At 45.6% G+C, this 15396-nt stretch overlaps 1 protein-coding gene across 1 annotated transcript in view; it reads left to right on the plus strand.

Annotated features, from left to right (window-relative positions):
• Positions 1-4454: 4454 nt before the first annotated feature.
• The window catches only part of LOC105463508 (dachsous cadherin-related 2), a 269926-nt gene continuing 258984 nt past the window's right edge, over positions 4455-15396 (plus strand). Inside the window, exon 1 of the mRNA XM_011710642.3 lies at positions 4455-6939. Within this exon, the coding sequence (XP_011708944.2) occupies positions 4903-6939 (2037 nt within the window). The 5' untranslated portion in view covers positions 4455-4902. The remainder of the gene's footprint in view (positions 6940-15396) is intronic.

Raw genomic sequence — 15396 nt, forward strand, 5'->3', positions numbered from 1 at the left:
TTCAGAAGAAATCTTATTAAAGAAAATCATGAAGACAGTAAATGACCAGTGAACATCATGAACACTGGAGTAAAACTGGGTTCAGGTTCCAATTCTACTACCTGTGGGACTTTGGTCACATGACTTGTAATGCTCCTGAACCTCAGTTTCCTCATCTGTAAGATGGGAATACTTTTTATGACTCCTTTCCTAAAAGGTTGATGTGAGGTGCTTTGAACACTGCTTTGAGCACTTAGTAACTACGCTATTTAAATTTTTACAGAGCTGAGGGCTATCTACAGTCTGTGAGAAAATGTTTCTGAAGATGGACTTCCTGTATTACTTAAACTGCATAGCACAAAATGAAGAAATGCCTTGAGCTTTTTTGTCCAAAGTTTCTGTTTACAATACTGGAGAGTTTTGAGTTTTGTTTTTTTTGTTTTTGTTTTTGTTTTTTTTTTTGAGATGGGCTCTCACTCTGTCATCCAAGCTGGAGTGCAGTGGCAATGACACAGCTCAATGTCTTGGGTTCAAGCCATCCTGGCATCTCAGCCTCCTGAGTAGCTGGGACTACAGGTATGCATCAGCGTGCCTGGCTATTTTTAATTTTTTTTGTTGAGAGAGGGTCTTGCCACATTGCCCAGGCTGGTTTTTCCTTCCTGGACTCAAGCGATCCTCCTGCCTTGGCCTCTGAAAGTGCTGGGATTACAGGCGTGAGCCACTGTATCCAGCTAGATAGTGGGAATTTTATATCCTTCCCCTTCACACACTCTGGGGGGCTAAGAAGTCAGAGTTTGATATTACTGAGAATTCCAAAATAATTCACTCCTAAAACATTTCATCATACAAACAATAGAAGGCAAGAAAAATACTATTTACCACATGCATTCTAGGTACCAATCCACATATATTGCCTCATTTAAGGCCCATGGCATTCCTGTAAATTAGATGTATCATCCCCAATTTAGAAAGGAGGAAACTCTAAGGCTTAAGATTTAAATAACTCGCCACAAATTATAGAGCAGAATAAGGGTTTTCTAACTTCAAAGCTAAAACTCTGGCCAGTTACACCATGATGCTTCCCTTATAAGGATCAGACCTTGACCTATTTCTTGCAGGCTGTTGGCTTCTGTATTATCTAAAATTATTTTTCACATATCTGAGAAATGCTCTTATTTCTCTTACTTTACAAAATTGAATTCTTAATTCTATAGTTAAGGACATTCAGGACATTCAATGAAGGGTAATTGTGAAATGGACAGGAGACCTTGAATTGCACATGCTTGAAATATAAAGCTTTAGAACTAATGGGAAAATAGATGTCGAAGTTCTTGATTTTCCATTTGTTTTCCACTGTTTCTAAACTAAACCACTGTTTACAAAGAATGTGTCAGTGAAAGATGCAGTAAAAGATGCTTCTTTTCCTTTATTTTTAGACTCAAGTAAATATTTGTTAACAATGTGGTTGATATAGTTTGGATCTGTGTCCCCGCCCAAATCTCATGTTGAATGGTAATCCCCAGTGTTAAAGGTGGGACCTGGTGGGAGGTGACTGGTTCATGAGGCAGTTTCTTATGAATGGTTTAGCACCATCTCCTGATGCTGTCCTCATGATAGTGAGTGAATTCTTATGAGATGTGTTTGCTTAAAAGTGTATAGCATCTCCCCATTCATTTTCTTCCTCCTGCCTGCTTCCCCTTTGCTTTCTGCTATGACTGTAACTTTCCTGAGGCCTCCCCAGAAGCTGATCCTGCCATGCTTCCTGTACAGCTTGCAGAACCATGAGCCAATTCAACTTTTTTTCTTCATAAATTGCCCAGTCTCAGGTTCTTTATAGCAATGCAAGAACAGACTCATACAATGGTTTACAAAGTAAGTTGATGAGGCTGAAAAATAAGTTGAAGAAGCCCTGTGAAATAATTAAGATGAGTAAGATTGCAAAGATAGAATTCATCACAGTGAAGATTCTCATGGCCAATTCATTCTTGGTTATGGCTTCAAACTTCTACTTTAACAGACAAATCCATTCACTTACCCATAGGTTCAGCCAACCATCTGTCCAACACATATTTAGTAAATAGAGACACACTACATGCTAGGTACTGTTCTAGGTGCTGAGATAAAGCAGAATGAGGGTTTTGAGGTTGTGATAATCTAATAAACAGATGAAAAAAGCAAGTTGATTTCAGATGCTGATAGGTGCTGTGAATGAAATATACTGAAAGGATATAGGGTTTATAGTGGAAAGGCTATCTGAGGCAGGGTGATTAGGGAAGATCTTTCCTAACAGAGGGCATTGGAGTTGAGACCTGAATGAGAATGAGCTAGATCTTTCCAAAGCAGAAAAAAGAACTCCGAGGCATGGAAAGTTCTAACAATTCAAAGGTACAAGATCAAAAAGAAGGCAGATGGCCGAGTCCAGAGTGGTGGTATGAGGCAAGGTCAGAAAGATGGATAGGATCCTGTACTATTAAAAGGACTTTGATTGAAGGAGTCTGAATTATAATCTAAGTATAGTGGAGTCGTTTCAGGTTCTAAGCAGGAGGTAATATGATTTGAGACAACTTTAAAAACATTAATCCAGATGCTTGTTCAAGAATTACTTACAGGCCGGTTGCTGTGGCTCAAGCTGTAATCCTAGCACTTTGGGAGGCCTAGGCAGGAGGATTGTTTGGCCCCAGGAGTTTGAGACCAGCCTGGGCAATATAGTGAGACCTCATCTCTACAAAAAATAAACAAATTGATAAAATAAAATAAAAATTTGCCAGGTATAGTGATGAGCACCTATAGTCCCAGCTACTCTGGAAGCTGAGGTGATGGAATCACTTGATTCCAGGAGACAGAGGTTGCAGTGAGCCATGATTGTGCCACTGCACTCCAGCCTGGGTAACAGAGTGAGATCCTGACTCAGAAAACAACAACAGCAACAACAACAACAACAATAGCAAAAACAAAAAAGAATTACTTATACAAGGGCAACAGTGGAGGGGGAGGGCCTAGTTAGGGTGCGAATGCAGACTGAAGATTAAAAGACTCTAAAGACATAACAAATCTCTTTAATGGTTAAAGAGAGTTTTAACCATTAAAACTATTTTAATGGTTAAAATAAATTCAGCTTTCTTTTCCCTGGGGGAAAGAAAACTGAATTTATTTTAATAATGTCCCCATTTACAGCAACATATCTGCTACAAAGTCAATTATTTTATTGTTATTTGGTCACAGGTAGAGATAACGGTGTGGCTGTGGATTAGCAATTATATATAACTCCATTGCACATTAAAAAAGGCATTTTATTATTGCTGCAAGAAACCACTATGCAGGGCTTTTGGTCCTCCCTAAAGGAGAGAAACAGTATCTAGGAAATTAATTCTTCTATCTGGCTCAAATGCGAAATTGCAGAAACCATTCGCTAAATATGGCCAGCCATTCTTGAGTCCAGAGAGGCTCTTCTCACGCATGCTTTATTAGAGGTCATTGATGGGTTTCTACCAATTATTATGGTTAACAGAAGGGAAATCTGCGACTATGGCCATTTATTGGCATTTGCGTTCGGCTCAGACAGAAGCGAGTTTTGAAAGTGGTATCTGTAGAGTGGTCCTGCTTGCAAACTTCCTTGCCTAGGGGTGGTGGTGGAGCGCTGAGGGCTTGCGGCGTGCCAGCAGCCATCGGGGCTTTCTGCTCATCAATCAGGTCAAACATCCTGGAAGTGTTATGATGGCGCTGAATGTAGAAAAAGCGTTCTCAGGGCGTATATATTGTCGTCATTCCTGGTGGCAGAGGGGAGTGACTAGAGGCTCACACGTCGCTGAGTAGTAGCGCGGCATAATAAAGTGTGGTTTGCACCATGTGTGCCACAGATTTCTCGGGTTTTCTGGAAGGTTTTTCCAAGTTCCGCCTTCTCCCCTTTGTAGCCATCCTGGCCCCAGCTGTGCATCGGCCTTTGACTCCATCTGTCCCTCCGCTGCGGACGGGAGTCCCTCTCGCCAAATGGAGAACACAAGTTTGGCACCCCAAGGTGACGATAACCCCTACCTTCTCGGCTGAGCGCGAGCCAAGCGTCAGGCCTGCTGAGGGACGGTCAAGGGGGTTGAGGGGGAGGCCGCGGAGAGGCCGCTCCCCTAACCTCCCCGCACCCATCATCACTCGGCAAGCTAAGCCCAGGCAGACGCCCCGCCTGCACGTCCCCCACCCGCCCCGCGGGGCACGTCTCCCAGTGCTTTTGCATTTGCTCCTCTTCCACCCTGCTGCAGAGCGCGGCTCGCAGGTTGGAGTTTGCCCGAGTGTGCGCCGCGTCACACGGCGGGGAGGGGAAGGGAGGCGGAGGAGGCCGGGTCGGTGCCGGAGTCGCGCGGTCCCTGGCGCCCGGAGACGCTGCGGGGAACAGCGCCCCGCCCCCGGAGCAGCGGACAGGGCCGCAGCCCTCCTTTCCCCTCTCTCTCCCTCCCTCCTCCCCAGCGCCCTAACTCCCAGCCTCCCCGCCCTTACTCCACCCCCTACTCCGGCCCGATCCCCATCCTCTCCTTGTGTGTGCGCGCTTCAAATAATCTCCTCCTTTTTGGCAAAAGAAATAATGCACCTGACTTTACCAGGGGGAACAACCAGCCGAGTAGAACAAGGAACAGATGTAAAAGGAATAAAAGGAGAGAGAAAAAGAGATGAGACTCGTTTAAGGAAATCCAGGGGCAGAAGAGGTGGCTGCCGCGGCAGAGGCAGCTAGAGCTTCCCTGTCTGCGTGAGCTGCAGGCAGAGGACGCTTTCACCAGTTGCAGATGTAACCTCGGGAATTCCTGGGTCCGTCGGTTTGTTTGCCAAACAAAGTCTTTTCTTCTCTGGCTCAGACACTGAAGAGGCTCCTGGATTTTTCTGCGATCCCGCCACAAGCTGGCAGTTACTCGACAGCCTTCCCAAGGAGCTGGCGGAGAAATGAGCCCTCGTGGGCGGAAGATGGGCGAGGGGCGTCAGCAGCGGGGGGCTCCCGTCGGGAAGCGCCTTCAGTTCCCCGGGAGGAGAGATACACCCCGTGGGCGGTCAGGCAGCAGCAGCGCCAGGACGCAGCGCTCCCTGCTCTGGCTCTTGGTGCACGCGTGGCTGTGGGCGGCCTCGGGCTCATCTGCCCAGTTGTTCAACCTCACCCTTTCCGTAGATGAGGGGCTACCCCCTGACACGCTGGTCGGTGACATCCGCGCCGGGCTGCCGGCCGCGCAGCAGCAGGAGGGGAGCGGCTTCTTTCTGTCGGAGGACTCGGATGACTCCCCGCTGCTGGACGACTTCCACGTGCACCCGGACACCGGCATCATCCGCACCGCGCGGCGCCTGGACCGCGAGCGGCGGGACCGCTACAGCTTCGTGGCCGCCACGCTGCTGGGCGCTGTGGTGCAGGTGGAGATTCGCGTCAACGACGTGAATGACCACTCGCCCCGTTTTCCGTTCGATTCCCTGCAACTCGACGTCTCCGAGCTCAGCCCGCCAGGGACCGCCTTCCGCCTGCCAGGTGCCCATGACCCCGACGCCGGACTGTTCAGCACTCAGGGCTACACCCTGGTGCAACCGTCCGACCCGCCCAAGGATCCCGCAGGCCCGTTCTTCGAGTTGCGCTACGGGACTCCGGGGCCACTACCGTCACCGTTTTTGCCGGGCTCCTCGTCGCCCCTGGAGCCTCTAGACCTGGTGCTGCTGCGGCGCTTGGACCGAGAGGAGGCTGCGGCGCACCGGCTGCAGATCGAGGCATGGGACGGCGGCCGCCCGCGGCGCACCGGCCGCCTGAGCGTGGAGCTGCGCGTGCTGGATGAGAACGACAACCCACCGGTCTTTGAGCAGGACGAGTACCGCGCAGCGGTGCGCGAGGACGCCCAGCTGGGCGCCGAGGTCTGCCGCGTGCGCGCCACCGACCGCGACCTGGGGCCCAATGGCTTCGTGCGCTACAGCATCCGCGCCCGGCAAGTGCCCGGGGCGGGTAGCGGGGGCGGAGCACTGGGCGACGCGGCCTACTTCGCCGTGGAGGAGCTGAGTGGCGTGGTGCGATTGCGGAGACCTCTGGACCGCGAGGCTCAGGCCTGGCACCAGCTGGTGGTGGAGGCCCGCGATGGAGGTGTCGAGCCTGAGGTTGCCACAGTGCGCGTGTCCATCGCCGTGCTGGACGTGAATGACAACCGGCCAGCAATTCACGTGCTCTTTCTCACAGAGGGAGGCCTCGCCTGTGTCTCTGAAGGCGCCCGACCGGGCGACTACGTGGCTCGCGTCTCGGTGTCTGATGCGGACCGTGACTGGGAGAAAGAAGATGAGGCCACCGGGGAGCTTAGTGTGGGTCTTGGAGACCGGAGCATCTTGCTGTCCTTGGAAGGCGGAGAGGGAACCTTCGCGTTGCGGCCCGGCGGCCCCCCAGGGGTATTTTTCCTTTGCGTCGAGGGGCCCCTGGACAGAGAGAGCCGGGATCTGTATGAGTTACTACTGGTGGCCACGGACGCGGGGTCCCCGCCGCTGAGCACGGAGGAAACGCTGCTGCTCCGGGTCGCTGACCTCAATGACCAACCACCTCTCTTCAGCCAACAGCATTACAAGGCCTCAGTGTCCGAGGCCGCGGCCCCCGGCACTGCAGTCATGTGGGTCAGCGCCTCCGATGCTGACGAGGCAGGCACTGAGCACGCCTGGCTGCGCTACACGCTAGTCCAACTCTCAGCTCCCTGTAATCCAGAGGCTCTGCCCGCCGCAGAGTGTGGACCATCTTTCGCCATTGATCCCGAAAGCGGTGTGATCAGCACTATCCGGACTCTAGACCGAGAGGTCCAGGAGGCGGTGGAGCTGAGAGTGGTGGCCCGGGACCTCGGAGAGCCCCCGCTCTCTGCCACCTGCCTGGTGAGCATCACCGTGGATGATGTGAATGATAATGAACCCATCTTCTGGAGGCAGGTGTACAATGCCACCATTGCAGAGCATGCCCCGGTTGGACACTGCTTTCTGCAGGTGAGTTCATCAGGCCTGTGGGCCAATCTGAAGGCTTGGGAAGGCATGGAGAGGGTTGTGAGTTGGCCTAGGAAATTGTGATGTGGAGGAAAATATTCCGGCTCTCAAATACAAGACAGGCTGTAGTTCCGTCTCTATAGTGAGATGAATGATGCCCTCTAGTCACCTAACTTTTTTTGCCAGGGTCTTGGCTACATGATCTCTAAGGTCCTTTCAATTTAACTTGACTTTTAGATCTTGATTTATCTTATTGAAGCCTGATTTCTTTCATGCTGGATGTGTGCACCTAAATAGGTTGAGGAGGAACCACCCATTCTAAATCAGACCTCTTCCAATTGGCAATGTCTCACATCATATCATATAAATATATGTATATATGTATACACACACACACACATATATATATATATATTTTTTTTTTCAGACTAAGTCTCACTCTGTTGCCTAGGCTGGAGTGCGGTGGTTCAATCTCAGCTCACTGCAACCTCCTTTTCCCAGGCTCAAGGAATTCTCCTGCCTGCCACCATGCCTGGCTAATTTTTGTATTTTTGTTAATAGAGATGGGGTTTCACCATGTTTGCCAGGTTGGTCTCCAACCCCTGACCTCAGGTGATCCACCCCCCTCAGCCTCCCAAAGTGCTGGGATTACAGGGGTGAGCCACCACACCCAGCAATGTCTCATATATATATAATTTAACAGCTTTATGAGGCAACCTAGGGAATAAGGTAGCTCTCATAAATGAATTTTTCAAATGACCAAGTGTATGTCTGTATACACAGACACTGTTTTGAGTTACCATTTCCAGAGACTTCTTACATGTTTTCCTACCTTCCTTCGAAGCTTACAAAAGTTGGAGGAAGACTGAAGTCATCTTTATTAGTTAACATTAGGTGTGAGCTGAGCTCCTTCCATGATGCTTTCAGGACTCTGAAGGGCAGCGGGGCTCAATTATCCTTTATAAAATGGAGCACCGTACACTGCTTTTTGATTTGGGTGTGTTGCCTTTTACGGTTTTCCTGATCTCTCCTTCACTAGCAGAATGGCATGTTTTGCCCCTTTCCAGGCCATTCCTTTTTTTTTTGCTTCCAATTTCCTATTTGTTTATTTCTTATTTTATTTTTTTGAGACAAGCTCTCGCTTTGTGGCCCAAAATGGAGTACAGTGGCCCAATCATGGCTCATTGCAGCCTGGACCTCACAGGGTAAATTGATTCTCCCACCTCAGTCTCCCAAGTAGCTGGGAGCACAGGCATGCACCAACATGGCTGGCTAATTTTTAAATAATTTGTAGGGATGAGGTCTAGCCATGTTCCCCAGGCTGGTCTCGAACTCCCGGGCTCAAGTTGTACTACCACCTCAGCCTCCCACAGTGCTGGGATTACAGGCATAAGCCACCGTGCCTGGCCAATTTCCTATTTCTTATTTGATGGGAGATAATCAAATTTCCAAGATTGATTTATTTACTCTGAAATAACTTGAGTAAATAAATGTAGCCTGAAGAGCTTACCAGGGAATGAAACTCTAAAGCTTTATTTTGCTCTCACCCTGAGTTGTTTTAAGATGTTTGCTGCTTACTTTCTGTTTCTCAGTTAGGGAGTTCAGGTTTTAGCTTTGCAAGTTATGTCTCAAATAATAACCTTCAGATAAGTGAGGTGCTACTGCAAAGTAAAAATGGGTTTCATGACTGCTTCCACCATTTTAATCTTTTGAGTATATGGGTGATAATAATCTCCATCCCTTTCTTTACAGTGATTGACAGCTCTGAGTTGCTAGATTATTAAAAAGTGGCTTGATATGAATTAATGCTTGCTGACAAAACAGACAAATCCACAAATATTAGTGACTAACATTATCAAAGTATATTTCTCTCTCAAGCAGAGTCTGATGTGATGCAACTTGGCTGTTTCTCCTCCGTGTGAGACAGCCAGGCCTGGGAGTGACTTACACGAATTCCACCAATGTCACATTAGCCAGGGCTCAGCCATGCAGCCTCAGATATACTGCACAGGAGGCAGAGAAATGTAGAGGAGCCGGGTATGCCAGTGCCCACTGACAGTTTCTTCCATGGATTTCTAAAAATGAAAGTCATAATAGGTGCCAGGTTGGACTAGATGACTTCTAAGATTCCTTCCACCTAGAACTCCCTGAAGATCTTGGTATGAGTAGTACAACTTGGCTCCATTGGAAGGAAAATAAGCAGGATGGATTCATTATGACTGTTTTGATTAAAGCCTGTCTTTAGAGTTGTTTCTATCATCGTGAGATGATTCTTCTATGAGGTGTGAGTTTATCCCATTGTTATGACTGCCTATGTGGCAGATCCATTATGGTGAGCTGAGCTTGGCTTACATGTATGACTGCACCTCCAACAATTGCAACAAACCTTTCCAGGTTGCCAAGTATTGCTGGAGACAGCATCAAATTGTGCTGACTGGAATTTCTGGAAATTCCAGCCATCTAGCCCCTCAAGATTTGCAAAGGCTTCTTAGTCACTGGGTTCTCTGGTGGCCTCTCCAAGGCAGCTATATGAACTTCCTGTGTTCCATACGCCTGTAGCTGACTTACCCCCCTAATTTCCATAAGAGATTCAAAGAAGCGTCTTCCTTCTTTCTACTCTCTCAATCTTTCTTTATACCACTTTGCAAAAACCAGCTCCTCCATCTTGCCTTTGAATCTCATGACCCCTCCTGTGTTCCAGGGTTTTGTTAATGACATCACATACATTCCTTATAACTGTACCTTCTTTCTGTTGCTATCTAGAAGTTTTCCTCCTTTACAGCTTATATCTGCTCAAGTTGCCTTTGTCAAAAATAAACAAAAACAAAATGAAATACAGGAAAAACAAAATCTTTCCTAGATTTCCTGTAAGATAATACCATGTCATCTGATAAAAACAACCCCTTAAACTTCAAGTTGTCTTAGTGGTTACTCCACATCCCCAGTGTTTGGGGTCCTTCCACTCTAGTTGCTGCTCCTGCTGGCACCATGGTGCTGGCCACTCTCCCCTCTCCGAGTGCTGGCTGAACTCTTATATTCTTATGCCCAGAGGAGACCTTTTCAAAGACTTTAAGCATGAGGCAGAACTGAGGGAATTAATGCAGTGGACAAGAACCATTCTGAGATAGATAACCTCTAGCTACAAAAGGTTTTTACAACATTGTACGTACTCATCTGAACTTCCTAATAACTCAGTCCCTGTCTGTCTTAGGTGGAGAGCCTCTTCTTAACAATCCACCCCTCAGGAGTTCCTTTCAATCTCTTGCTGCCTTCTCGATCAAGGCAGAGAGGGAATTCCACTCTGCAGACACCCAGAGGTTTTCCTTCAGTTCTCATGTTTGGTCTGAAAGATTCCATTTTCGCTCAGATAATTGTCAAAAAGATTAACTTCAACCTCTAGACAAGATCTCCATCGTCCACCCTACACTAAGTCTGATGTTAGCTGCATTCACAGCTTTTATCTTATAACCAGATCTTAGTCTGTACTAAGTATAACTCCAGCATTGAGACCTGAATTACATGTGATACCATGAAGAGTATTCTTTCATACTCCCTCAAATACAAGTACTATATTTATTCATTAATTCATTTATTTATCTAAACAACAATATTCATTGAATTCAATAACATTGATTGAGTTCAACAATATCCAACCAACAAATACTTACTGAGTATCTATTACATGCCAGGAACTGTTCTTGGTGCTGGGGACAGCAACGAGCAAAACAGGCAAGGTGCTTGCTAGCAGAGCTTATAGTGCTGTGTGCTCCATCTCCTTCCCTTCTCTGTCAGTCCTTGTGCATGAATGACATGTGCCTGGCTCCCACTTGCTGATCACCCCTTCTCCATGTGTTCTGACCTTCCCCCATCACTGTACTGAATTCTGCCTCTCAAGAGGCGTGTATCTATGTTTCTTTCAAATCCAGTGGGCTTTTCTTAGTCATAACCTCCCTCATGCTCTCTGAAGCATTTTGGACTGCTGACCACTTCCTCTTTCTTGCATGCATCTTTTTCACTGCCCATTATCTCCTTACATTCTGCCTCTCTCCTGACAATTCCTCTTTTTCTTTTTTTCCCTTGTGCCACCCCACACTCATTGTGGTAGAGGCATTCCCAAAGACTCTCTTCCCCTCACTCCCTGCCTTTCTATAATCTCTTCCTGTATATTTCCAGCCGTTCATTAAAAAAAAGTTCATAACACCACATGGATGTAAGGATTGGAGATAACTAGTATTTCATGGTAGAAAGTGGTATGTAGAGCTTTATAGGTGGGAAAGTTTTCTTTATTCAGTAGATCAGGGATTCTCTGTTATATATATTTTTATTTACAACCTGTCATGGATGCATTCCACTGTAGCTGAACATTTTGTGTGTATGTAGGAATGTGTAATGCATTTCTGGGTATGACCTTCTCCAAAAGAGAACCACTTAGGATGGACTTCAGAAAGTTGTGATCAGTAAGATTTTCCTTCTTTGAGGATTGAAATCTTACAATAAATTGATTTCACTAACAACTAAACTCCAGACGTCTATCAATGGTCCCTTCACCTTTTAAACTATAAATTACAAGTGATCAACTGTGGAAGTGATTTATATTTTCATAGCCCGTTAGGGAAATTATGCTAAATCATTTTTACAAATGCCAGGTTATTTGGATCTTACTGAATTAAAATCTTCATTTAATCGAAATACGTGCTTTGTAGTGAATGTAGATCAGGTAAATATAATCGTAAATATGAATTAATTGAAAATCTATGTAATCCATGGGGATAGGAGGAATTGGAATAATCACGGTGTGTCTGGTTCTTGTAGTGAAGTAATGGGAAGCCATTTTGGAGACATGGGAGATGTCAGTGTTTGAGCAAAGAGTTTGGTCTTTATTATTATGGAAATACATGGGAGATATGGGAGGTTTGTGAATAGAGCTTGACATGTGAAAAGTAACATTTTAGGAGGAGTCATCTTAAATTAGTAGAAAAACTAGAAAGAAGCAAGGAGGGAAATCAGGTAGGAAAGTTCAGAGTCTCTTGTAATAACACATATTCAGCTATGTGGGCCTGAATTAGGGGAATGGTAGTGAAGCGTAAGAGGAAGGATGGCCTTAGAGGCATCACAAAGGAATAACTGGTGCAACTTGTATAGATGTGAGTAAGAAAGTGGTGGAAGGAGTAAAAAATGGCACCATGTTTTCCATCTGGATTAGTGGGAAAAATAGGAAAAACTGGAGCTGAGAGTTTTGGGGGAAACATGCTGGCTTTCTTGAGTTTTTAATTTGAGTGTGAATTAATGGCCAGTAGTCTAGGAAAATACATCTTGAAGGCTATTTAGAGCTTCAGAACTGCTAACAGGAGAGAGTGTAAGGTTGGAGACATAAACTTGGAAGTTACTCATGTGGAGGTGATACTTAAAGCTGTGAAAGTGACAGTGAGGCTAATGAGAGAAGAGTTAATGGCTAAGGACGCTGGCTGGGACGAGGGTCTTGCGACTCATATGATGTTGGGGGGAAGGTCTCTGTGATGATAATGCTATGTGCTTGTATTCCTGAGCCTCAAGGACTACAACCCAGAGAGATGGTTGGCATCTTACTCCATTTTCTGAGCTCCTCAGCACAGCTTCTGAGATATTCAGCCTCCTGTGCCACAGTCCCAGGCATTAAGGCACTCATTATTTGGATCTGACTGTTTCTATCCCCTCTTCTTCCTGTTTCCTATGGACCATCTGGTCAGTCCCCATGTGCAGTGAGGACATTGGCAGCCTGTTTTAGTCATTGTTGTCCCCATTGTAACTCTTGTCATCCAGGCAATTTGGTCTCACGTTTCTTCAGTTGACCCGGTTTTGATGTCCTTATTGTTACTTCCTCTCTAGGAACTCTATCCTACAGTCATCCCCTGTAATCTGGAATCATTTAGAACAACCCTACCTCTTATGTCTCAACTCGGTCTCTGATCACAGCTTGCCAGCCTTTCCACTTTCTCAGCCTTTGATTTGGTTTGCATTTATTTTTTGATCTAGATTTTTTCTAGACCCCTTGCTCTTTCTTTTCTCTTCTTGTATATCACCCCCCTCCTTGCTTTAGTTCCTTCTCTGTTCAGTTGTAATTCTATGCACCAAACTAACCCTTCCTCTCTCATACTTGCATACATATCACTAACAGTAGATCTCTCCAACTATATCTCCCCCTGCCCCGCACACTCTCTGAAACGCTCAGACCACAGGGGACCGTTGGAGTAATTCCAAGTGATAATAGAGTCTACTTAGAGTAGAATTTAAGTATGGTATTTTGGTATCAGCCAGGCCCTCAACTCTGTTGAGTAATTTTGTTGTATTCCTCTCAGCATCTCTCCCACAACCTCGTTTGCTTTAAGCATCATAGACTGCTGCCTTTACTCTTTACAGGTAACTATGCTTCCTATTCAGTATAGGCTAGTAGTTGAAAACTTGCTAGTGTTTTTGCCTGCCACCATAAGGCTTTTTTGTAAATGCACCATCCAATCCCTAGGGACTAGGTGATTCTTCTTTGTCCAAATCAAATCACCCATTCATATTCTCCCATCCATCTATCCATCCATCCAACAATCCCCTCTCCCATCTTCTTTGACATGAATTCTCAATCACTCAATTTCTCCTTTCTCTTTTACCTCTACCTCTATATTTACATCTTCTCTTAGCATATAATGTGACTCTCTCATAGTTTGTGATATTTAAAAACTAAGTATGTGAGGGTCTTTTTTGCTCCCTTCTTTCCTCAATGTCCTGTAGGAGTTGATATCCGCTACCGGTTGGCCCATTTTTTTCCCCAGGCCTTTCCTACTCAAAGAAGAGTTCTGGAAACCTGTGCTGCTATCTTTTTCAATGTCCGATGTCTCTTGATGATGGACTCAGTATTCTGTTTTAGTTCTTGAGGAAAAGTGGCCTTCTTTCTCATCTGTTAGTGTCAAGAAGTTGTGAAAAAAATTTAGCTGCTAAAGTGTAAGAAATGACATATGGAATTTATTTTTGCTCATTTCTTAATGTTATACACTGTAATTGATGGAAGCCGTTAACGAATATGTTTCATATGAGAAGAAATGGTTGAATCAATCAAAATAGTATATTCCATTGAACAGGCAAACGTGTCTTAGTCTTGATTATTGTTTAAATCATCTTGCTACTCTTACTTTTTACTGGATGGTTTTTGGGCATACTAATCCTACCATGTCTGTGCAGTAAGGCATTATGTCTTCCTTTCTCAATAATTCTGTTTTGAATTTCCTTTTAAACAGCCCAGGCTGTTACCTTCATTTCAGGCTTTATCACTTTCTCATAAACATGCAGATCTCAGAGTCCACTGATGAAGTGTGTGAAAGCTCTTTGGTGGAGAAGATAGGAGAGGTTTGCTCGTTCTCATTATTTCCAGGTGTCCTTCATTTGAACAGAAGAAGAGTAATCCCATGAATAAAAGCTTGCACTGCAGAGTGAAACAGACCCGAGTTTAAATTTTAGCTCTGCTACTTAATAGCTTAACCTCAAGTAAGTTCCTAAACCTTTGTAAGTCTCAATTTTGTCATGCATAAAATAGGGATGATAATGGGATTCACCTGGTAGGGTTATTGTGGCGATTAAGTGAGATGATGCATATCCAGGACACAGAGCACTGCCTGGCACATGGTAAACTCCCAGGAAAGTTTACCATTATGTGTAATTTCACTTAAGTGTGATTACACTATGGAGCTAAGAGGGAGTGAGAAGAAGAAATGTCAGGCTGGGCATGGTGGTTCTTGCCTGTAATCCCAGCACTTTGGGAGGCTGAGGTGGATGGATAGCTTGAGCCCGGGAGTTTGAGACCACCCTGGGCAACAGAGCAAAACCTCTACAAATAATACAAAAATTAGCCAGGTGTGGTGATGTGCACCTGTAGTCCCAGCTACTTGGGAGGCTGAGATGGGAGGATCAGTTGAGCCTAGGAGGTCAAGGCTGCAGTGAGCCATGATTGCACCACTGCACCCCAGCCTGGGTGATGGGGCCAAGACTCTGTCTCCAATAAAATAAAATAAAATAATAAAATAAAATAAAAGTCAGTTCTTTCTTTTAAAATTTCCTATGGCTAGTCAAGTTAAATGGCTAAAGATATGATCTCAATAGATACTCTAGGAAAACCATTGTTCTAATTAATATTGAATGAATGAATCAGGGCTTCCATCCCAAATTCAGTCAGCTTCCTGCACTGGACAGCTAAACAGGATCCTTGTGAGCCTTGAGGATACTTTGGCCTTGTGGGCTTAAAGACTAGGACAGCCTGAGTAGCCTATTATCTGGCACTCTCCACAGTTCATCCCTGGTCATGCTTGCCTGTCCCATGGATTTCATTACCCTGGGTGCTTCTCTGGCCTCCCAAAGTATAGGATATTTCCTAAGAAAGGGGTGCAGTTAGTCTTTTAGCTCTAATTTCCTGAGATATAAATGATTCAAGTGAAAGAGAAA

This window comes from Macaca nemestrina, chromosome 3, assembly GCF_043159975.1.
Source record: "Macaca nemestrina isolate mMacNem1 chromosome 3, mMacNem.hap1, whole genome shotgun sequence".
NCBI classification, from domain to species: Eukaryota; Metazoa; Chordata; class Mammalia; order Primates; family Cercopithecidae; genus Macaca; species Macaca nemestrina.